This window comes from Monodon monoceros, unplaced genomic scaffold (assembly GCF_005190385.1).
Source record: "Monodon monoceros isolate NGI ecotype Baffin Bay Population unplaced genomic scaffold, NGI_Narwhal_1 Super_Scaffold_3, whole genome shotgun sequence".
Lineage (NCBI taxonomy): Eukaryota > Metazoa > Chordata > Mammalia > Artiodactyla > Monodontidae > Monodon > Monodon monoceros.
Window position 1 is genome coordinate 49,056,219 of NW_021703780.1, and position 26,096 is coordinate 49,082,314.

General features: G+C 37.8%; 1 protein-coding gene across 9 annotated transcripts in view; it reads left to right on the plus strand.

Annotated features, from left to right (window-relative positions):
* The window catches only part of RBMS3 (RNA binding motif single stranded interacting protein 3), a 711,536-nt gene that overhangs the window by 628,016 nt on the left and 57,424 nt on the right, over nt 1–26,096 (plus strand). For all 9 annotated transcript variants that reach the window (XR_003796707.1, XR_003796708.1, XM_029242733.1 and 6 more), the window contains 2 exons: nt 14,815–14,925; nt 21,891–21,938. Coding sequence is in view for 7 of the 9 variants with exons in the window: in XM_029242733.1 (XP_029098566.1) it covers nt 14,815–14,925; nt 21,891–21,938 (159 nt within the window). In the remaining 2 variants the exon portion in view is untranslated. The remainder of the gene's footprint in view (nt 1–14,814; nt 14,926–21,890; nt 21,939–26,096) is intronic.

Genomic DNA, 26,096 nt, shown 5'->3' on the forward strand with positions numbered 1-26,096 from the left:
CCATAGTCAGAATAGGTAGGTGTGGGGTAGTCATGCTTGCTGTTCCATTACCATGCAAATACTAAAAGCTATCAATTGAATAGTTGTTTCTGGGGTGCAGGCAAAATTCTTAGGAGGAATAACACAATACAATATTACCAGTCAATTAACGATGGGCTTTAATGAAAAAGCTAAGTGAGCTATGATTGACAATAGAAATGAACACATCTGAAATTACCACCAACTCTTCTTCAGGGATGAGCCATCCATCCTGAGAAACCTCAGCCTTTAAGGGCATTTTTGACCCTGATAACTAAGATAAACATGGAGTTATTTTTAGACACACTCTACTGTGTGTCTAATCTATAATTCTCTCTCATTTTTTAGAGCTATTTCCTTCTCATATTCAGCCTGGTGCTTGGTGATCTCAGACTGTTTCCTAAGGGCCCATGGCCTCCTGCTGTAGAAAAACCTCCAGGCGTTCTCAGCCTGGGTAATGCCTTAACTTATAGGGGAGACACACATCGTGGGCCTCACCTGTGACCCCAGGACTTGAGTGTTAGCAAACAGTCAGCCAACACTGTAGACAAACTGAAGACAGAAATTGATATTGGTATTGCCAATGATGCTTACCTCTCTGAGAAATTGTAATGTCCTTGATCGCTTTGTCCGCATTACATTTTTGAAACTTGGTTTTTCTTACATTTCATTAAAGTTATTTAGCTACTAAACACTAAGTTTTTTCAGGGCAAGACATAAGAGTACCTCAGTAAGTATTAGTGAATGAATCGATTAATTAATGTTCTTGTTCCTAAACTCTAAATATCACCAAAATATCTTTTAAAAAGTTTTTAAGGCCCTAACACTGCAGACATTTTGGCATATATACTGTAATTTAAGCAGTCCCCTCAATATCAGGAAGTGATATGATTCTTATACTAAAAGTTTTGCTTTGTCAGTTTCAAGCAAGCCAAGACAGACTTCTTAAAAGCATAATAATTTTTGTTCCTAAAATATATTCTAATATCGGAGTGTAACTCTGCCACAGAGCAATTCAAGTTAATTGTCTGTCCGTTTAAGAAATGATACCGTCTTTTCACAGTATTTCAAAGACTTGGATGAGTTGGGGTGTAAACATTTCCTCATGGGAACTTTATACAATCAAAGAAAAGAAATGAATGACTGATATGTACCTAGGCTAATTGAAGTGGTTCTGAGTCAACCAGATGTTTTCAGCTGAACTATGCCCACAGATGCTATTGCTTCATTATTCCTTAATCTGGGGATTACCCCAATTGGCTAGCCTGGTGACATTTGAGTGTTTCCAATAAGCTTTCCTCTCTTTTGTAACAAACTTTGTAAAGGGCTCTTATCTGGAGCCGGCCTATCTCCTGCCCTGGAAATGTTTTGAAGGAAGTTATCAGGGATGTTTGTTTTTCCTGCTCTTGGATGTGGTCTTTGGTGAGGTCAGAAGAACAGAATGAGTGTTGCCACAGATGACACTGGGGCTGTTTCCACAGCTGGCTGCAGAGAGGGGGTGGGCAGACCCTCACAGATGAGTTAGCATGTGGAGGTAGATGATAGAAAACATCTGTCACAACGGGAATGAGCAAAAACAAGGTCCCTTTGAAGATTGCCTTTGAATGATGAGGTGGGGGCTCTGCCTCCGTAGTGGAAATGAAGGATGTAGTTGTTGGCAGGCAGATGGCTTCGGGCCTGCTCTTGCATGAAATAAAGCAAATGTACGTGTTGAAACCCCTGAGTAGTCAAATTGCCTGATTTTGCCAAACATTTATTTCCCCACCTATCGCACACAAAATCTATGAGAAAGAGAAGGCGTGCCAAAAGAAAGATGGGAGTAAATCTAGGAGGAAAAACTGGTTATGAATACTTTCTCTTGAATAACTTTAAAACAATAGTATAATTTTAGCTGCTGGTCAAAAAGTCAGAAAGATCCTTTTTGCTATAAGTTTATTTTAATGTATTTGCAGCCCCATGTTATCTTTTACAGAAGTTTTGAAAAGTAATATAAAGATGGTATATCATCAAGGCCCTAAGATGATAAACACTTCAAAATTTGAATACCAGTTAGTGTATATAAAGACATATCTGTTTTCCTTCAGGGAACACTAGGAAATAATAAAACAAAAAACTTGGTGAACTATTTTTAAAAGAATAATGCTAGTTTATTTTCTCACCCCCGCTACCTTCAAAAATAAATTAAATACAGGCTTCCCTGGTGGCGCAGTGGTTGAGAGTCCGCCTGCCAATGCAGGGGACACGGGTTCGTGCCCCGGTCTGGGAAGATCCCACATGCCGCGGAGCGGCTGGGCCCATGAGCCATGGCCGCTGAGCCTGCGCTTCCGGAGCCTGTGCTCCACAACGGGAGAGGCCACAACAGCGAGAGGCCCGCGTACGGCAAAAAAATAAATAAATTAATTAATTAATTAAATACAATGAAATTAGCATGTTTTTATTTCCTAAGTAAAGTTGCTATAGAAAGACAAATTCTGAAAATAGATTAGTCTGATAGCAAATAAATGCTAATGATTAGCAGATAAGAAATTTCTAGATCACTTGTAACGTGACCCAGAGAGGTGCTACTGCCACTGTCCCCCCAAACCACATTGCTGCAAACCATGAATTCATGCTGCTTCTGCCCCTGCCTGGATTGCAAAATGGATGCCACAGGCCCTGGCCACTTCTCACTCGTCATCATCTTCAAAATCTAAGTCCTTCACAGGTACTTCTGTCTAACACTAGTCATATATCTACATCTTACAGCGAGGGAGTCTAGGAAATGTAGTGTTTTGGTTTTTTTTTTTTTTTCAATTCTATATTGAAAAGGCAGGATTCACTTTGGGGGAAACTAATAATATGTCAAGAGAGTATTAAAAAACAAATGTCTCCAGCCATGACTGACAGAGGCACCACAGGAAGTAGCCGGATTAAGCCAATGAGGGATAACCTAGCTAGTAGCCCTGAACAGAAGAGAGAGGATCTGGAGTCATTTATGATGTGGGATTGGCAAGACTTGACTGTGGTATTGTTATGTGTGATGAGGGAAAAGAAGGCAAGGATGGCTTCGAATTTTACGTATTATTCCAAGAATGGAACAGAGGAGAAAGAATATGCTCTGAGGATAGAAAGAGAAAGAGAATGTTCAAAATGGGACATGGTAGTTTTGAGGTGCCTGAGATTCTAGGTTCAGTGAGCAGCTGGAAACTTGGGTTAAGAGTTCAGAAAAAAGGCCAAGACAACAAAGAACTTTTCAAAAACTTTCATTTTTAAACTACCTCTAGACTAATTCCATAAGGACCTAGCAAGTAGTAATACTTTGGAATTTTACTTCTGACACCTAACCCCTTGTATGTAGTTGTGATATGTACATAGATGCTGACTCACTACTTTACAAGGCATTTAGCATCTCTTCCAACACTTGCCTGCAATAGCCATTTCAAACTCATCAATGGAAAAGACATTATTTGGAGAGAAATGGAGGTTTCAGTTTGAGGGTTTTGCCATGCAAATATGTCATGAGAAAAGAAAGGAAATTGTTTTGGAGAGGAGATTGCATGGATAAAGGCAGAAACCCTATGGAGACTATTGAGGAGATGAACTAAATATTACTGGCTGTTCGTGGTTATAACATATTTGCAGGAGGCGTATTAATGTTACAAAGACTATTTGAAGCTGCGTGGCCCTCAAATAGGAACCGAAAAGGGAATTAACAAAATGAGTAAGAAATACACGAAGAATTTCTTTAGAAGCAATGCAGTAGAATAATTACTCAGCTAGAGGCATGGCAGACATATAAAAAATAGAGCAAAGTTTCTCATACTTGACCTTGAATATGACTCACCTGGAAATCTTATCGAGCTGCAGATTCTGATTCAGTGGGGCTGGGGTGGACCAGAGATTCTATACTAGGCTCCCAGATGACACTATCTGTGCCTGGACCACACTATGAAGAGCAAGGTACTAGAGAGTTTAAGACCATTCTATTAAACAAAGAAAAAGTCACACCCACTGATATAGTAATACTGTTTAGGAGAAATGGCAATAAAATCTAAGTGTAACTAAATTTCTAGCACAAATAATACAAAACATAGAATACTGAAGAGTAGAAACATAAAGTTGGCTTTCATCTCATCTACTGGACAACTTTAGGTACATTAACTAACATCTCACATCCCTCAGAATATATCTTGGTTGGGTGCTGCTAATATGTAACTTTTTTACCTTAGGATATGGCCATGCCACCAGGACGTATTTTATATCAGCGTTAGGTTACTAAACATTTCATCAACAGTGTATATACTAAGTTTGAGGCATGTTAGTGACAATAGTACTGATAGAAAGTGCACTTTAAAGGGAGTAAATCCCTTTTTGAATAGGGTCGTGGCTTCATACCTGTATCTTAGGTCTATTCAAGTTGGCAGCTTTAACCAGGCAAATTCCTAAAAATGTCTTAAAGGAGAAAACAAATAGCTCAGAAGTGTCCTCCGAGGGACCACAAAATAAAGTGCATTTTGTAACAAATTGCAGGACAAGGAATAGTGGCTTTCCTAGTAATATCCAGAATCAAGGTGCCTGTGACATATTTTGGTAATTTGCACTATATACAATGGCCATAAGTAGGGTAACAGGTAGCCTTTCTTCTTGATCACCCCTGTGATCAAGAAATGATCTCCCAGGCCCCTTCACCAATAGGATGCTGCAAGACCTTGAAAATAATTTGCAGCAGGGTGTTTTGGCTTATTTGTCAGCAAGGAGAAATTTTTAATGAGAAGTTTTATGACAGCTCACAATCCTGAGCGCTAAAGTGAGACAAACATCTTACCAGACAAAAGACGCTGCCCATAAATATTCAGACCTCTGCTGGGAATCCTGTTTGCCTTATCATTTGGAAGAAGACTGGCCTGGAATCCTGCATTTTAAACTTTCTGTACGTTGAAAATCTGCTTGGAGGTATACAAAGTGATGGCTGTACAAGTGAATAAAGCATTTCTTCCCCATCACATGGCAAGGTTTGACAAGAATCTTAGGCATGTATCTGGCTCTTAAAGCAGTGTGTGGCATGTGAAAGCCCTCGTAAAAACAAGCTTATACTGTGATATATAAAGGAAATTTTGCAGCATTTGATTGGGTCCATGTAATTCTTGCATAAAATGGAAATCGTGCAGTGGATCCAACCTTAGAGTTCCTTGGGTGGTGTGCAGCCCTTAGAATTAGAAGCCCAGAAATTCTCTTGGTAAATGGCAAGACTGTCCAGCTGGCAGTGGTCAGATATGGGCACTTTTAAAGGAAAGCAGAGCAACTGAATGAATGGATTTTTAAGACCATGCTGTTGTCCAATCACCTTGTCCAGTTAGAACATAGAGTTGCTGTTATGTTTTTCATCTTTTTAAAGTCATGGCAGCCCTGTCAGATGAGCAAGTGCCCTTCACTCATTTAGAAATTCAGCACCACTACGACCCATTTCATGACAGACACTGTGAAGGGCTCTGAAACCCTTAGAAAATAAAGTATCATGAATGGCACAATGAACTTAGAATTCAGGGGAGAAATAAATAAGTATAAATAAGTATACTCATGATCAGATGTATGCCAAAAGCTAGGAGACAAGAGAGGAGCAAATGACCTGGGTCAGACACAGGAGCTGTTCCCTAGAATGGAGCATTTGATAAGAATCTTAAGACACGCATGCAGATCTGCTGGAGATGCCCAGGCAAAGACGCCAAGGATGGGAGAGCAAGATGGGTCAGAGACAGTTGCGTAGTTCAGTGTGCTGGAGGAGAGGCTTCATGTGGATGGGATTTAGATTAGAAGGGTAAATTGTAAGCCATGGGATCTTAATGGAACATGTGTACCATGCTCAAGGGGCCATCTTGGATCTACCTGCAGGGACCTTCTTTTGGAGATAAAATGTAGAAATGAGTAGGAAGGCACAACCTCATGGGTGACCCTACTGCTCATTCAATCTAGATGGGATAAGCAGGAATGGAAACTATTTTGATCTTATAATTGATCATCCTATCTACCCTTATACTCAAATATAACTTACAGTAGCCATTGGCTTATCAGTGCCAGTGTCCTAAACATGTGACATTTCCGCTATAAGACAATATTTTTCAAGATGCTAACTCAGTTGTAAGCATGAAATCTAGGCTGTACTTTGGCAGAGAAGATAGTTTAACACAGTTTCCTTTATATCCTGTCTTGGAACAAAAATTAAAGAAAATCAGTTTTGCTCATCTTTAAAGTGACAAGTGTATTTTTATTTTTTTTTAAGGTAGGAAAATGGTTGGGAGCTGTTATCCATATTGATAGTATAATTTTCTATTATGTAATATATGTGATGAGTAGATATCAGAGGCTTTTTTTGTTCTTAAAAAATAGGGGGCTTCCCTGGTGGCGCAGTGGTTGAGAGTCCGCCTGCCGATGCAGGGGACGCGGGTTCGTGCCCCGGTCCGGGAAGATCCCACATGCCGCAGAGCGGCGGGCCCGTGAGCCATGGCCGCTGAGCCTGCGCGTCCGGAGCCTGTGCTCCGCAACGGGAGAGGCCACAGCAGTGAGAGGCCCACGTACCGCAAAAAAAAAAAAAAAAAAAAAAAAAAATAGGGAAGATGGTGAAATATAATGTGACTAACCCATTCATTTGATAAGTGCCACAGCTTAATGGTCCTTAATATTTATTTATTTTTATTTTTCTCAAATCTCTTTTAAAAATTTTTTTCTTATTAGAAAAATTATGGAGCCTTTTACATCATTTCCCTGCTCATGCAACTTCTTTTTTTTTAATCAAAATATAGTTGATTTACAATGTTGTGTTAATTTCTGCTGTACAGCAAAGTGATTCATTTATATGTATATATACATTCTTTTTTCATATTCTTTTCCATTATGGTTTATCATAGGATACTGAATATAGTTCTCTGTGTCATACAGTAGGACCTTGTTGTTTATCCATTCCATAGATAATAGCTTACAAATCTCTTTAAACTGATTTTGGAACTGTGCAACGCACCTGGGTGAGGAAGCCATATACCACAGGGGCCCTGCAAATGGAGACAGAGGACTTAGGTTACACCATTAGTTTTCCCACACAAATAATGTGATTCCTTCACATCGTCTACCTCACACTGCATGGGTTTTTATGGCACATAGGTTTGTGTGTGGTGGATCTCGTGGCCGAGAGCCACACATTGATTACATGGTTGGAATGGGAGGTGATGAACACAAATCCACCCTTTGTTGCTGAAGACATAAGACTCTCTGAGGAGGCCCTGGGATCCTTCCATGCACACTTAATATTTCCATTGTCTCAGCAATGATAATTCTTTAAGTAGAAATATGAAAAGAAAAGATTATATTGTAACCCACCTGCATGATGAAATTCCTTTTATAGTTTTAACCAGGTGTAGGAGTCTAATGATAAAAGAACTAATTGGTCTACTACACATTCAGTCAACAAAACCATTTGAGCCTTGGGCCCCAAGGTCTTCAAAATATCAACTCTTCCTCAATTCTGTAATATATTTAAAAGCCATTGTACTCGATTAGAATTCTAAAGAAGCTTGTTAAAACATCAGAAGTCACTGCTAAACAAATTTCTTAATTTTAAGCACAGAACTCTAAAGGATACTATTATCTATATACCTGCTTTGGTAAAAAATACTTCCATGTGACATATTTACTTAAATTCTCATTCAAAATGACACTCTTGTATAAATAAGCACTTAACCAGTAGTTGAAACCATTATTCACAGTTGAATAAGCATGGTATATAATTAGGATTCTTTTAAAGGGGACTCCATGGTTAAAATGAATTTGGCTTTAGTGACTTTTAATATTACATATTTTTAATAAAACACCTCCAATTAATGGCAACTGAACCCAAAAGCAACATGAAATGAAGAATGTTTATAAGACTGTAAGAAAAAACCCTCTGTTTTTACAGTTAATAGATATTCTCTCATTAGATAAACTATGTACAAAACTCTTCTAAATTTACCACATAACAATGGAAGATGCCCTGCTTCTAAACATGATACCCCAAACCCACAGGTACACACCTCTAGGTAGTAGTCCAAATATACCAATCAAATCTAATTTGTCTAAACTTAAAAAGAGAAACCCAGCTCTAGTTAGCTGTGTTTCCAAAATAAATAGCAATATACATTTGAACTCAAAACTAACCATATAGGCTCTATAAAGTTACATAATGTAAAGTCAATAATAGTCTTGCTTCCTTTCATTGATAAATTATAGGATTTGGGCAATTGATTCAGATGTCAGGTGTTTAAGAAACTGGTTTATAGCATAAATATAATCTCAGTATAGAATCTAAGGTCTGCTGTTAGATGTAGGGAGCAGAGAGCGGATGCCTACTTTGTGGCATTTTCTAATTACTGCAATTTCAAATCTTTCTCATTTTGTGTAACTGGAGCTTATGAATATATATTTGTGTATACCAGGATTTCTGAACCCTAGCACTAGTGTTTTTGGCTGGATAATTCTTTGTTGTGGAGAATTGTTCTGTGTGTTGTAGGATATTCAGCAACCATAGCCTCTACACACGAGGTGTCAGTGGCACCCCTTCCCCAGTGTGACAACTAAAAATGTCTCCAGACATTGCCAAATGGCCCTTTTAGCCACTGCAGAATCACCCCTTGGTGAGGACCACAGGTGTATGCACATACACAGATACTTTTTATTTTGATAATTTCCATAAATATGTGATGGTGGCATTAGTAGAACTTTTTACATCAGGTGAATTTCAGATCTCATCTCTAAGGTTGTGGTGATTGAATATATTAATAAATGCACACATACGTGAGCACAACCTTGGTTTTGAAACTGTACTGCCCTTTGTGGAACAAGATTTTTCAGAATCTTTGGATTGCTTCCTTTTGACTATTAATCTCAAAATAACATTTGTAAGAACCTTTTGATTTGAGTTTTTCTCTCTCATCATTTTCCAACCAATATTTATGAAACATATTACATGCCTCCTACTGTAGACAACACCACGACACTGTGAATAGACAGTTTGAACAAGCAAACGTGATTTCAGCCCTTTTAGAATGAACAATCGAAATTTTAAAAGTTGGTAAATGTTAGCCATTTTTAATTTTACTGAACAATTCGTGGTGCCGATATATAAAATTAATTCACAAACACTGTTTCAAGTATCTACTGCATGTAATTCATAATTATAGGGATTACAAATATGTGTAAGCATTACCCTCGCCCTCTTGGAAGGTATATTGAAAGAAGCAAGTGGAGAATAATAAAGGGAAGGAAGGATAGGGGCTAACATGGGGTCCTCAAGGCAGCCTGGCTTCCACGCCTGGTTATTCATGATTCTCCCAAGCCTCCAGTGTTTGTTGGAGATCATTCCAAAATGCTTCCAGAGTGGAAGTCTACCAGCTTTGCCACAGCTTTCTGGGTTTCAAATATATATATATATTTTTAAGACAGACCATCCTCTGCAAGTTGGACATTGATCAAGGTAGTTGAGGATTAATGAGCGTTTCTGAGGATGGGGAAATCTTTCCCAATCCTTTTTTATCTCTCCCTAGGCAGCCCTATGTAAACCTCACCAAGCACCCCTGCAAACAAAACAAAAGAAAACAAAACCCACGCCAACATCAGCAAATGAAAAGGTGAAACATCTCTACATACACAGCATGGAGTGTCACACACTCATGTAGCAAGGCACCGCATTTGGTTAGCTATTTCCCAAGTTAAGTGAAATAACTTTATGCCATTTATATTATGAAAACATCATTGCTACTGGAAAATCCGTTACACTAACTAGTTTACTTGTAAGGGCATATCATTCTCTGTACATCACATGTGCTAAAAATAGCCTGGTGTACACAAACTCCACTAGGTATTTATTCTAGAAATATTAAAAACTGAGAACCAGAAAACACACAGATGAGAAAGAAGACAAATGACCTTAAACCACATTTTTTTAAGTCGTGTTGAATGATTACTAGTAACAAGTCCTATGGTTTTGCATGAGTGACCATAGGAAAAGAGCACAATATGGGCTGCAAACATTTTTGTCTTTTTGGAAGAAACATAAAGATTTCTTTTCGTTTTTTTCTTATTTTTAATTTATTTTTTATTGAAGTATAGTTGAATTACAATGTTGTGTTAATTACTGCTGTACAGCAAAGTGACTCAGTTATACACATATATACATTCTTTTTCATATTCTTTTCCATTATGGTTTGTCACAAGATATTGAATACAGTTCCCTGTGCTATACAGTAGGACCTTGTTGTTTATCCGTCCTATATATACCAGTTTGGGCTGCAAACATTTTGACCTGAGGCATCTAGATTGGACAAGAGGGAAAAAGCGGGTGATATTTCTTTTCCTTTTTTTCACTCATGTTATAATTTTCCTACCTTTTATTAATACTTTTACATTTCTGTGATTTCAGATTCAAGGCTCCCTAAGATTCCAAACAGGAAGGAATTTTAAATGTGCTCCAACACAAGCACACTGATCAAAAAGAAACATGTCAGATCATCAGACTGAGGCCTGAATTACTCAGATAATCACCCCATTTCAGCTCGTCAAAAATGCAGGCTTGACCTCTTTGCATTTTTAAACAAAATGTAATATAATTACTACACAAAGGCTCATACCCTATCACAAGATTGGTTTAAAACAAATAATTGAGAAACAGTATAAATAAAGTAAGACCAAGTATTTGTAGCACTGACTTATACAATAGCCGTTTATAGACAGAGCACACGTCTCAAATTTAGGCGGCATCAGAATCATTTGGAGGGTTTATTTTATTTTATTTTTTTTTGGAAATTCAACGACAATTTTACATTTTTAATAAAGGCTCAGAAATATTATTGCAGAGCAGGTGGTACAGAAAACTGTGGTCAAATTTGACATTCGTTAATAATTGAAGTGTGGAACGTGACAGGTGAAAATTGATACTGATTTCTTTCCTCTGATATTTGGAAGAGTTCTAAAAGGTAAATAAAATGAGATAACAAGACATATCAAGTCTCACTGATTTCTTTGATCACCTCCTCCCCACATATCACTCCTTCACCTACCATGTTTTGAATAATTCAATGCCCATAGTTTTGCCAGTTCAGTGCATTATAAAACACACTCAAGCTGGTGGAGAGTTTATTAAAACACAGATTCCAATGCCCGAAGCCCAGAGAGTCGAATTTAAATTCTTGATCTTATTTGGAGTGGCACTGGCCTAGAATATTGACATTCACAGGAGCATTCATACAGGTAATTCTCATTGTGGTCCATATCATGGCATTAATGTAGGTTTTAAACCAGCTATGTGTGTTCTTGATGGGAGAGAGCCTTGCTGGTGTTTTCCCCAATTTGCCAATGATCCTATATTTCTGTTAGAAAATTAAAATATCAATGAACTCTCCTAGACTTAAAATTTCTTTCAAATATTGGCAGGAGGTTAACAACACAGATGCTTTTGTGGCCTTAGGTCAGATATATTTATTCCACATCAGTGATCTTTGGAAACTTTATTCAAAATCCTGTTGAAATTGTTTATTTCAGAATTAGGGCAAACGGCTCCACCCTATGACACTTGAGTGTGAACAGCTTTGTTTTGCAGAGGCCGTGGCTAAAACAGACCAGGCAGTCCCATCAGCTGTCTGGTCATTGTGCTTTTTAGTGGAATCGCAGCATGTTACAGTATTTTTCTTTGCAGCTTAAACACTGAGCAAACCCAGACATCCGGAGATGCTAAAATGAAAAATCTGTTTCCTCTTGCTTTGCCATTTGCCAAGCAAACTCCGTCAGACAGCACATTCTATACCTTTCGAGTAAATGAAATTACCCTTAATGTGTTGGCAACGTCTGTCACAAAACACTCTTCAGTCTATGGCTTAAATGCATCCGATAGGAAGGGATTTAATGAGGCACGATTATAATTTTGCCTTAACAACCATAGATTTTTCTCTTCCTTTTTTGTTATTTTTTCTTTCTTTTTTCTCTCCCCCACACTTTTTCATGTCTTACACAATACAAAAGAGTTCTGTAGCTGAATTGCAATTGATGAACACAGTGACTGGCAAAGCCCAGTCTTTGTTGTAGATAACCAGCACTTCAAACTCCCTAAGTTGTCTGTCCCTAGTAAAGCACCATCAAGACAATGTGTTTCCCCAAGGGGTTCCTGTCTGCTATTTCCAACTTACTGCTTGTAAGTTTCTTCCATCCCTTGAGATTCTTAAGAAATGTATGATTTTAATCATTTGTTGGAATCCTGTGTTTCTTGAACATTTTTACTAAATTTGAATAAGAATGTATGACCTGATGTGTCCTCCCCCAAGAAGCCTTATTTCGTTGTTCATTTTATTTGCAATAGCTGGCCTGGTTAGGAATGTTTCTCTTACATTGTCTTCCGTGCCTAGCTTTGCTATTTCCAATTCTAAATGATGACACATCCCTCCCCCCAGCACACATACACACACACACACACACACACGCACGCACTCTTCCCTTTGATTGTCAGGTTTCTGGTTTATACACAGAAGCAGTGTTCACTCTGTGGCATCTGTAATCAAATGAGTCCCCAAGCACTTTCCATGAAAAGATTCTCTAAAGAGACCAGACGATCCTTCTGAAATTAATTCCAAATGCAGACATTCAATCCTTCTATACTTATCATGCATGGATTTTGATTTATCTGTCTGTCACAGGCTCACCTTATCTCATTTACGTGTTGCCACCCCAAAAAAAGACTTAAGACTACCTCTCACACTGCTGGGGAGTGAGGTCACCCCTAGGGCATTGCGAAGAAAGTTTCCTGGCCAAACACAATTTGGTCTTTATCTCTGATATATGATGAACAATTCTTTATGTGACTAGGGCAATCTGATTAGAATTGCGGGGTTTCCGGGACTGTCACAAGTTAGCTGTGTGTCAGAACCTCTAGGGGCAAATATTCTAAGAAGATAGCCTAAATTTCAAGTTCAAGAAGAGTATTGAAGTCTTGCACCTGCTAAGGATTAGAATGTTGTGAAAGTGCCACATTTTGGCTAAAAAAAGAATGCTTCAGAACTTCTGTCTTAACTCTGAGATTATTCTATCGTTTATCCCTAAGTGATTTAAGAAGCGTCTCAGTTCTTCTCAAAGTATTTACTGCTAGTTTGATATGACAAATACCTGAAATAAAGGCTAGTAATTTTTTTTCTTTTTTTTTTAAGGAAAAAGTAAAGATGCTTTTGTTAAATTCAGGCAGCTGGAAGAAAAAGTGTTGTGTCTCTGAATTATAATTAAGTAAAAGCTTATCATGTCTCTCATTTGAGAAGCATTCTGATGAATGACAGTTTATGGAAGCATCAAGAAATTCAAGCAATGCAAATGCACAACTATGTCTATTTACAAGCTACAGATTATAAAATAACATATGTGTTTTGACTGATTCTAGCTCAAAAGTCCAAACGTCTTTGAGAACAAAGCTAGCTCTGTATATCGATCATTTACAAATATATGGTTCAGTTTCTATTTTCCTTCCATATTGATGAGGTAGAGCCCACAAGGAAGGCTGAGTGACAGCCTGATCTTTTAACAGGTACAGTCAGGGAGCTGGATTTGGATAATAGCACGAGAAACTGATTATCCTGAGCTAAGGCATTTTAGGACATATTTGCTTGTGGGTAATTAGTTTGGGTGCCGAGATCCTTCCATCCACATGAATCTTTTTTTTTTTTTTCTTCAAAATGTTTACTTATATGAAAAAAGTCACATAGAAAAATAATGTTTACAGAAAAAAATAGCATTCAGATTCATAATCATTTTTCTACCACTGGGTATTTAAATGAGCTTCTGCCTTTATTACTATCTTTAAAATAGAGCGCTGGAATTATACAGTCTCAAAGGTTCCCTCCAAACCTAGCTTTTCAATTAAAAAAAGAAAATCTTTCCATTCTCTAAGTTAGTCAATTAAGGTGGAATAGTAGGATAGTGGAAAGGACAAGGAAGGGAAGGGTAGTATGGCCTGGCTCCAGGCTTCATGGGCCATGTGACACTTTGTATATGGAAAGAATTTTTTTTTATGTCTATTATTTCTTGCATTTCCAACAGTTATGATAAATCAAAAAGCATATTCCAGAAGTAGGCCTTTCCATGATGAAACACTTGATATTTTTGCATTTAAAAAAATTTCAGTGCTGTTTCATTTGACCAGCGTTTAGCAGAGTTTAGTATCCTCTAGGCTTGTGTCAAAAGCACAGATAGAAAGAAAGTAGGTCAAAAGATTAGGAGGAAAAACTATGGGAAATAGTAGCTTTGATTTTTATAACATTTGTGTTAGATTTTAATATGTCCTTTAAAGGTATCCCGTCAAGAAGCCCATCTGGACCAGAATTATCCCCCTGAGGGAAGGTTGTATTAAGGTGATCAAGAATTATCTGTATAAATCCTGGGTAAATGACAAAAACGAAAGTTTTACTCAACATCAAGAACAATTAGAGAATTTCCATAGTATTTATATTTTTCAGTCAGAGAAGTTTGTATTAGAACAGTGAGAGAGGATATATCTGATATCCTTAGAATACATTCTACATTGAATATTGGAAGTATAAATGACAATGACAGATAAATCACATCAGAGATAAAGTCGCTAATGTTACAGATTTAGACAGGCACAAAATGAAATGCATGGATGTAAAAATCACACATGGCTCAAGTTAGCCTTTTTAGTGAGAAGTAAGCACGTATGATGTTAACACAGCTACTGTGTTTATTTTTTTAAAGTTTCCTTCATTGTGGAACATGTTTTCAGTTGGACGTTGTGTGTGCTTATAGGGTGCTGTGATTACGCCAACAATGGACCATCCTATGTCAATGCAGCCAGCAAACATGATGGGCCCCTTGACACAACAGATGAATCACCTTTCATTGGGCACAACAGGAACGGTGAGTTGAAGAGTTTGTTTCCTTTTGTTTTCTTGGACTTCATCAATATAAGGTGCGATACTCGCTGTTCTTACTGACATCAACAGCAGAACTGGTTCTGCACCACTGACTAACATGCCTTTTAGGTCCCACTGTGAATAAACTGCCCTCTGCATGCACAGTTCCAGGGCACATTTACTCGCATTGACAGGGCTGAAGGTTCTACCGCGTTGCATTTAAATTTGTGTTACTTCTGGTTCCTATGATGCAATGCACCAGGTGTGTCTATTTTAGACCTTGTAACTTAATGCACTTGAACCTAGTTTTTCTTTCCCAGATATTTACCACTTCAGCTCACAGCATCCCCAGGTTATTCACAAGAGAGGGGCCAACCTTGATTATGACTAATATGCAGGGCTTTTTATTTACTTTCAATGTTTAAAGCAATGAAAAGTAATTGAGAACCTCACATAATCAGCTTATTCTAATCTTTCTTTTGAATATGTCAACATAGATGATGTTCAAAAAAGGAAGGGAATCTAATGTACCTGATTTTTTTAATAGGTAGGGATGTTTTTGATTAGCCATTATTTTTCCTTAGGGCACAAAAGTATATTCAAAAATACCCATTGCAGCCTTGCTTTTATATCAACAAGGCAGTTGAAATCATTGGCAAACCTTTGTTTTTTAAAAAATCTTTTCAAAGACAGTTCCCCAAACGGTCAGGAGGGCAAATGTCAAATACAACATGGAATACTGCAACTTTATTATAGAGAACAATGAAAACTGTCAAAACCAATATCCTATGCAACAGTTTTTATTTTTCATAAATGTTAATGAAGATAATTTTGTCATTTTTAAAGATGGAGAGAGGAAAACATGTATCTTCTTCTGAGTGAGACAGCTTTAATACTATAGAAAGCCTGATGGAGCCCTATTGCTTCTGTCTGTCCTTAGGAAGATAACATCTCCTGATCTCAATGCCCCTCTCCATCCAGTTGAAGTAACGAACATGGAGATCTGTGGGACCCCTTCAACCATATGCCTCTATGACTTTATGCCTATATGTCTCATAGTCACCACTACTGTGATTCTTCTCAGTTATGCTGGCAACATCTCCAAACATCTAAGTACACTAGGTACATTAGCCGTATATTGGAGATTTTACCTTAAAGCAATGGCTTGCTTGCTACATAGATGTGTTGACTCACAGGCTTTTGAGGATCTAAGACGTTTCTGACATGTGCACTGAGGTCTCAGTAATCTGCTCTAAATAGGAGGGAAGTCTGTATACCTAATGGAAAGAGTCCCATTGTTTCAATAAAGAAATTTAGTTTTATGAGCATAAACAAAGTACCCATCTAGAAGGCCTCAGTTGCTGAACCTATAAAAAGCATTTGATGACACCTGTGTGTCTGAACGCTTAGACTAGATCAAATGATTCTTTAGGTCTCTGAACTAGACTTTTAAAAGTCATGTCTAAGACTATGTTTAATTTTACAGTGTGGTACAGCTAATTTTCATTAGAATTTGAAGATACTATTTCTATAGCTTTTAGTAATGTGTGAAGATTATCTGTAGTCACTTTTCTCATTTATTAATAAAGCAGATCCCAGGACAATATTGGAAGGCTTGAAGTTTCTCATGTCCCACTACGGATTTCCCTTTATATCTGCTTTCCCCTACTTAAATGATCACAAATTATGAATAAATGAAGTAATGCACTTTTACTGTATTGAATGACAAATTGTAATCCGATAAAGGAGGGAGTTGTAAGGCAAAGCATAAAAAGAAACACTTTATAAATTCTACTCATTTGAATCAAAAGCAAAGCCAGCTGACTCACTGAAATTCAAATTTGGAGGAAACTAGGAAAAATATGACCTAAGTTAATTGAGAATATGACTGAATCCTTTAAGAAATTGAAAAATAAGCTCAATTTATATAGAACAGTGTCAGAAGTACAATACTTATTGATTCAATAATGTCTATTATGACTAGTGTTTGAGTATTTTCAAAAAGGATTCGTTTATACAAGACCACAATTTTTGCCCAGCTGGTAATAGCCAAAGTATTCAATAATGATATATCCCCTTTTCTTTCTCAGAAAGCAAAGGTTTTAAGCATGTGGCTTATATTTAACATCAAATTTCTTTTAGCTTTTTTAAAAATTATTTTCCTCCTTCACATTTGTACTAATGCTTAACAACATTATAAGCTTTATGTAAATTGATGTTTTGCAAAGGTTTAAAGTTTCATAAGGTTCTGAAAAGGCAGAGAGAAAACAGTATTAATTTTTAGACTTATTCAACGAAATATCACTGACAATGTTGAGTGTCCAGCAGGAAGTTATACTTTTTTCTTAAACTGTCACTCTTACACTTTGATATAATATAATAGATTCATTTTATCTGAATTTTTGATTGGCATTTGGAGTGGCTCTTATTGATTCTTTTGATTCTTTTAATCAGATTTCACCACCTTATTACATCTTTTCAACACACTTTATCCATTGCTGGGAAGGTGGCCTGGTATCATGGAAAGAACAGTGGGTGTTGAATTTGAGTTTAAAGCCTGGTTCTGCCCCCTTATTAGCTGTGCATGTTTAGGCAGGTTACTTGACCTCTCTGAACTTTTATTTCCTCTTTTGCAAAATGGGAAAAGTAATGTTTATATCCCAGGGGTGTTGTGAGTGTTAATGGCATGAGATACGGAAAACTTCCAGTTTTTCAAGATAAACTACTTGGATTTTAATGGGAAATCTCCCTATGTTTGCATATTGGACCCAATTTTCCTAAGAGCTGTCAGCTTGTGACTCCTCCCCAAGGTTTTCCTGGTCCTCCTCTGATCTCTCTGGCCATTGCTTCTTTTCTTTCTTAGGCTGCTAAATAAGTTTTTAAACTTACTTCTCGTTCATATATGATTTCCTCAACAAGCTCCTCCACTTCGATGGTTTTGAACTCTGCCTTCTATGACGAAGACTCTTATATCTGAGTCCTCAGGGCTAACCTTGTCTTAGAATTTTAGACCATTTTAGAATTTTAGTCATTTGTCCAACCACTTGCTAAATATTTCCACGTGACTCTCCCTCTGACATCTCGAAGTCAACATGACCCAAACTAATCTCATGAGCTTCCCAAGCTTTCTCCCCACTGACCCTTCCTCTTATAGGGTCCTGCTCCCGTCCCCTCTCAAGCTGAACCCACGACCACTCACCGGGGGAGTCCAACACTACACTTAGGACCCAGTGTAGACCCTTTCCTTCTCAAGTCCCACCACATACAGTTACTATTCAAGTCCCATAGACATCTGTCAAATACATCCCTTCCTTCATATTCTAGAGTCTCTGCCCTGGGCCTTGTTTGATTAACTGTAATAGTCCCCTAACTGTTCTTCCTGTTTCCCATCTCAATTTACTCCAGTCTGTTCCCAGCCATATTGCCACAGCCAGTCAATCTCAAACTCTCCGACCACGTCTCTCTCCTACTATAATTTTCCAGAGGCTTTCAGACATCTGAGCTCACTGAAATTCTGCACAACAAGGTGTGAACAGTGACAAGTCAAGATTAAGACAGGAACCTCAAGTCCAGAAATAGTTTCCAGGGGCAGAGCAGAGAGATCCAGGGAGTAACCAAAGTAAGCAGGGTTCAAGGCTAATGGGACCTGGAGATAGATTAGAATTTTCCATCTTCAGAAGGGGTGCCTTAGGCCATACACTATGTCCTGTTCTCTTTTCTAAGATCCCTGAATAAAGGAAGTGTATGGAGCCAAAGCTCTTTTTCATCTTCATAAAATTAGATGTATTTGGTCCCCCATGACCCCACATTTTGAAAGGGATGCCTTGTAGGTTAATTAACCATTCTTTGCCACCTCAAATGTTTATCGTTCAATTCTTTGCCTATTTTTAAGCTGGACAGAATCTGCAGCGCTTAAAAGAAATGAATTTTATGCAAGCAGTATAACGGTTTTATTCCAGGGCTCTGCTGACCTTGAAGAAGTATCTAGCTTTTCTGCTTTTGTTTATTTTTTGTCACAGGATTCCCTCAAGGACCAAAGCCCTATTATCCGTCATTTCTTACCAGTCTATTGTAAGCTTTAGCAGAAACCATTGGGGATTTTACTGTGTTATGAGAACCTCCAAATTGCATGACAATCTGGTTTTACAAGTTTCTTATCTCCTTTTCATTTGTTCAGTTGGTGGTCACCAGTGGCTTACAATGTCACCAGGATCTGTGGAAAGAAATAAAAAGCTTTTGTTCTGCAGCCTCCTTACCTGCAGTTCTGTTTGTGTCTCCAGACCACTGGTGATTTGTGACATCATTGGATTCTGGTGGTGTAACCTAGCCACTCACAGAGATAATCTTGTAATTGTTCTTGACTTGTTCAACATAGTTCTCTCACAGTTTTCAGTGGCACCATCCCTCCTGTATTGCTTTGAAATTCTGATGGTATCAGGTGAAAATCCTGAATTATTCATTTTGCTTAGAGATTGTCTATTTTCAACTATTATCCAGGAACATAAGTATTAAGACAGAGCGATAAAAACCAATACACGATGTTAAATGGACTCATGATTAGGAAACAGTATCATAAATTCGTAAGTGGTCATGAGTACATCTCCTGAAATGTTTTTTCAGGAAAAAGTATCAATCAATTAAAAATGGTTAAATACAAGAAAGAAAATATAGATGAAAGGGAAGAGTTTTTTAAAATTCATTTAGTCTTATTGTAAGATAAGTGAATTTTTGAAGTTAGTACAATATAAACAATAAACAAGTAGGCATTAAGTGAAAGTCTAGTATTATGAAAGTTTATTTGCAAATAGTAAGCTTTTGCTGTTTAAAAACTAGATTCTGAATGCCAATAAATTAGCAAAAAATACAAAAGTACCAATGTATAAAATGCCAAAGAAATGAACAGATAGTTGATAAAGGAGGAAATAGAAAGCCAAAAAACATATGAAAAACGATCAACTTAACAGTAAATCTAATACAGACACACACATATAACCCATTAAATAAAGTTATTAAAATAATACACATTGTTGACGAAGGTGTGGGGAGATATACATTCTCAAGCATGGATAGTGTGATGGTAGGAATCCAAATTTGTGAAAGTGTCAACTGGATAGCAGGGTGGGCCTGAAAGACATTTCAAAAATAGCTCTATTCCCCGACCAAATAGTTGTAGTTTTGAAGACCTATTCTCTGGAAATATTCTAGAATAACAGAAAATATATCTTAAAAATATTCAGCCCAGTGTTCTTTATAATGTCTAATAAGGAAGATTAAATAAATCATAATCCATCCATAAACTAGAATGTAATGCAGCATGAAGTTATAAGTGTATAAAATAATTAGGAAGGGATTAACTATCATGTTAAACCAAAAGAGCAGGATGTAAATTTGCATGCGTGAAGTTCGTATCAACTATGAAAAAATATTTATGAAATAAGGCTATAACAAGTACAAACAAGTGTGATGGTTTCTAGATGATGGGATTAGGGATAATTTCTATATTAATCATGATACTTTTCTACATTCTCCAAGAATTCAACAATGAGCGTGATTTTTTATAAATTCTAAAATGTTATAAATATATTCTTGGAAAATGACTAGTGTCACAGTCTTGTTTGTTTGTAGTAATAATGTGTGCTTAGTTTTTTAAAAGATAATCAGAGTTACTACCAGTATTAATAAAATATTTGGAGACCCCTTGAAAATGATTTTATATATTCTAGATTTGGGGATTATAATCAAGTCACTAGTTCACATACCTGTTCTGAGAAACAGAATAACTCATGCCTAAGGTTTACTTGCATTTGAATCTTTGATCAATGCTTGCTTGGCTGGCCTTGCATTGTTCAAGTTCTAATCTGTCTTTTCACACACCATTCACTCATGGGAGAGTGATCAACATTGTCCTTTTGTGGCAAGGAGATGAAACGGATAAATTCGTGATAGTCCAAATTAAGTTACCAAGTAGGTGGACAAGTGAAGTTTGAGGTTTTAGTTTTTAAAATGGAATAATGAGCATATGAATGGAATGAGGGTCATGCAAAAGCATCCTTTTAACCATGTTTGGGCAGTTTATTTGAATATGAGCAATACCCGGTCCCTTTTACACAGTTTACCCTCCAAGGGGAGCTGGAGAAATTAGAACTTTCCATTTTTAGAAGTGGGGCCATGTCCCACTTTCCTTTGTAAGATCCCCGGCTAAAGAAATGATATTAAGCCAAAGCCTCTTTTTCATCTTTAAAAAAGCAGTTATATTTGGTCCCACATCACCCCAACTTTTGAAATGGTTGTCATGTTGTTTAATTAACCTCGATCTACAATTTGCCACCTCCAGTTTTATGACACTTTGGAAAAAGACAGCAGCCATCTGTTGAATAGATTCTGTTCTATTGATCTGTGTCCTCACGATACCAGCACACAAAGCTCCTTGGCCTCGACCACTGGGGACAGAGCCTGAGATGAGTGGTCAATAACAAAATTCTAGCTTCAAAACATGTCAGCCTCCATAGAATTTGGGAATGTGCAAATTTTTCATTTATCTCTTTTGAAATTGTAGTTATTTCTTTTGTTCTCCAGCACTGGGGTTTCATATTGCACTTTGGTCCCCTTCCTGACGGGCCACTTTGTAGAACTTTTGTGTCAGCCAAAGAGGGTACATATTGCAAGTTGGTGACCCAAGGGAGGGACCAAAGTTATGAAAGATGAGGAAGATGACAATACTCTGGGACAGATGATGCTGTCCTCGCAGGTCATACAGGGCCTAACGACACGTCCACAGTGGTGGTTGTGGGGACCGTTGTGTCAACTGTCAACTGTCAAGGGGTCAGAGTGCCTCCTTGAGTGCTTGAAGGCAGGAGCCTTAGGTACCATGTGACATACAGTGGGCACTTCCACGTTTTAGAGCTAAAATTCTATTTTATTTTCTTTTGTACTTCATTGCATTCTTTCTCATGCTCTTTTCATTCAAAGATTCAGTCCCAAGACAGGATTATGATACTCCACCAGCTGTTGTGTCAGGTAGGAAAATTCTAATTCCTTTAAGACTTGATTGGATGGGAGAGAGGGAGCTTGCCTGGTTTTTCTCCAAAACTCTTTAAAGCAGTGATTCTCAAACAGTGATTCTAAGCAGGCATTTCAATTTCAGTTCCGGGGTGGGGGGTTAGCATATGTGGTTCAGAAAAGGATATTTAATATTCCAATCCAGTTTTGTGTATGGAAAATAAATGTGTTGCTTTTGAAATAAAAAGTAAAAGCTCAAAGACTTTTGGTCTATGAAGGATACACAGAAAATTGAGTCTATGTTCTGTGTATCAGTAATTCTTAGTGTTGGAGCGTTCATTAGACTTTCTGGGAAATTGGAGAAGGATACTTGTGTTTATCAAAAGAGGGCACAGATGAATAAAAGTAGTTTGAGAAGCACTGCTTTAGAGACCTTAATTCCTCTGAAATCAGAAAATCATCCCATTTTGCTTGCTCTGCACCCACTATAGTGTCTGACACATAGTAGGTACTCGATACAATTGTTGAATGAATCAAAACTTCAAATTTGTTCCAAAAATGGTGTTTTGGATATTGAAAGAAAATCTGCCAATGTTCCATTTGTACAACAAAGTGGCAGAGGTTGATTTGAGAATTCGTTAGTGTCTCGAGCATTTTAATTAGCAATATTGAAGTAGTTTCATAAAATCCAGTGGTGCAGTTTGTCACAGAGTATACATATGTGAAGACATGAGTTTTAATTTTGAACAGCACAGATCTTCTTGTGCTTTCATCTTGATTTTGCCTTTTGGTTTCTTGCAAAGAGGAAAATGGGCACAAGTTTTCATCTTTGTTGATTTTAACTAAATAAAATACTGGCAGCATGAAGGGCTTTGAACTCTTTAATCCTTTGATGTGTCAGATGATGAGGACATAAAATCTAAACCAAGAAAGGGCACTGGAGAGAGAGCAAGAGACAAAGGCCAGAAACAGAATGGGAGAGCCCAGAGAGCAGCAGAGTCTGGCAACTGAATGGTGGTTTTCAAGCAGAGGACATCGTGTTCTTGGCCACCTGGTTTGCTTGACCCAGCATATTCAGGGTAATCCTTTTCTCATGTCTTGTGGACTTGTTTAATTATGCTCATGGCTGAATACTCCTCTTAGAAGTTCAGTTGAGAAGCAATGAGTTAGCTTTCAGCTGTGAAGTTACTTACTTTGGTCCTCCTGGAAATCTCTATAAGTTGTCATTAATGAAAATACCACTTATCTTTCCCTAAAGTGTATTACCTGTCATATCTTCATGTGCCTGTTTTATTTAGGATATGGGACCCCTGGGAAGATGCTTTCTCTAACGTATGTAGCCTTTACTTTGTTTACCGTGTGGCATCTTTTGTTTAACAAGAGGCATCTACTCTTAATAATTTGCCAGTATTGATAATAATGAAAGACACAAAATGGAACTTTCCTTCAACTAGGTTTTCTGATTTCACTTTCAAAAACACAATGGAAAAATCAATGAAAACATCAAAAGCACTTACTAGATGTGTGTCATGGGTCAGGCTCTACACAAATCAATTGTGGCAGAACATCTGGAGGCAAATCTGGACTCAGAGTTCCCACCTAATTCCATAGTCAGGTGCCACTGAGAGTCCTTGAGCAGAGAAATGACTTGATCAAAGCAGTGCTTTGAGAAACTTAATCTGGCAGTTTGGTGTGTGCTTGAAGGGTAAGACCCAGTAATTACGTAGAACATTTAGAAAGCTCAGATATGATATCACTAAACTAAAATAAGTGCTAAGACCCCAGTGAAATACAAAGGGACTAAAATAGAAGTGACAGGAAAAATAACACTTTGGGAGATTTTACAGTTGTTTTCCCCTTACAAGATTGGGTTGGTGGTTTGACATCTTATAAATTTGCACAGAATTCTTTGGCCTCTTTAGTCCATCTCTAAATGAAAATAGACTTGCCTTCCTAAAATGTTTGTGACTTATCTGGTGGGCACAACTTGAATGACACTTGAAAAGGTAACATATCCTTTGCCAAACCCTTGATCAGATCAGGAAAGTGAAACAGGCATAAGGTATTGTGATATCCTCTTCTCATGTCTCCCAATATGCCAGTGTTGGACAACTCCAATAGTAATCGATTCTTGGCCATTGTAGGAGCCAACTAAACTGCCATGATGTATCAGAGTTTGAGATATCCCCGTGGTAATCTACAGAAACAAAACCCAACCTAATTCTGTTCGATCAATATATCGAACATTTTTTGACCACCCTCTGAGTGCTGGGCACAACACTGAAGTACTAGGGATACAAAGATGAATAGAAAATGGACCATTGGTTAAAAAAAATATATGATGGCCTAAATTAATGTTGTTGTTGTTGATGATGGTGATGTTCAAATGTATAAAGTATGGAGGAACTAAAATTTAGAATCTACAATGAAGATTGGGAACCCTCAGGAATAAAGTGAATTCTGAGCTTGATGTGGAAGGATGAATATGAGTTTACCAGCCGGACAAGAGTGGGAAATGTACATGAGGTGAATGGGACGGGAAATGAAATTCTATGGGGTGATTAGATGACAGCAAGTTATTTGGTATTCTTGGGGCAAAACATCACGACGGCAGACACTGAAGGTGATATCAGGGTAATCAGGGTAAATCTGATTTTAGGCAAGAACTCTTTCCTCTTTGAGCCACGTGCCACCTTGTTCTTTTAGTTATTCAAATAGTAGTTATTGGGAGCACACTTTGTGACAATCACTGTGTCGGGTGCTAGGGATACAACTTCTTTCTAAGAACTTAGGGTCCAGTTAGGAAGTTAGACACAAGCAAGAGATTACAAGTTTGTAAAGTCTTCAATAAGATGCCTGAGTTCAGAATCTACTGTGTCACTTACTAGTTGTGGAACCTTGGGAAAATTATGTAACTTCTCTGTAGCTTGGATTATTTATCTGAGGAAATATTAATTACCTCGTAAGGTGTTGTGAGCATTAGATGAGTTAAGATATGTAGCCTGCTTGGCACAGGTTCTGGCATCAAATAAGTGCTCAAATGTTATTAGCAACAGCTATGCTAATCATCCTTGTTACAAGGTGCTATGGGGACACAAAGAGAAAACTGACCCACGGTAGGAGTCAGAGAAAGTGGAAGAAACCTCTGAATGGAGACATGAGGACACATGGGAATTAGCCAAGTGAAAAATAAGATGGAGGGGGGAGTTTCAGACTAACAGGGCAGCATGTACAAAGCTCATGGGTAGCAGGATATGGCAAATTCGGGGAACTACAGATGGTTCAGTAGGACAGGGATGCATAAAGAGAGATGAGAGTAGAGAAAATGATCCTGGACAAATAAGGTGGAGCGATGTCACCAGCTATGGTAGCTGGGACTCCATCCTGCTGGCAATAGATGTAAACTAAAAAGTTTAAGTTGGAGAGTGACATGATCACTCTGGATATAGGTGGAGAATGCACTGGAGAGAGACAGAACTGGAAAACAGGGACCAGGACTCAGGAGTCCAAGCACAAAATCAAGTTGACATGTGCCCAAGGTGTGCAAATAAGAATGGAGAGTTAACAAATTTGACAAATTTGAAAGAGGTAGAATACACAGGACTTAGTAACTCACTGGATGTCAGAGTAGAAGGAGAGGAAAGAGTTAAAGGTAGCTCTTAAGTTCCTAGCACTCAATGGCCTGAGGTATCATTTGCTGAGCTCTGAACCAGAGGAAAGAGAATCAAATTTGGCAGGAAAGAGTTTGAGTGCAGTGTTGTACACATTGAGTTTGAGATGTCTGTGAGGCATCCAAATAGAGATAATCAATAAATATTTGGATGTCTGTTTCTGGAGCTCATAAGACAGCTTTTAGGTAGAAATGGATTTTGGAGTCATCGTCATGGAATTAAACTCATGTCACCCAGAAAATGTGCTTCGAGTGAAGAGATCCTTGAAAATAAAGAATGGGCAGAAAAAGGAACCTAAAGTAAAGATTGGAAAATATAACTATAGACATAAAAGGAAAATCAAGAGTGTGAGGTTTCCAAAGACACCAAAGCAAGAGAGGGTTTCAAGAGAGGCCAGTCTGTTAAGATGAGTTTTGAAAAGAAGCCATTGGATTTCGTGACACAGAGGTCACTAGCCACTCTGATAGGGCCGTTTTAGGGGGAAGAGCAAGACAGTGAATGTCCT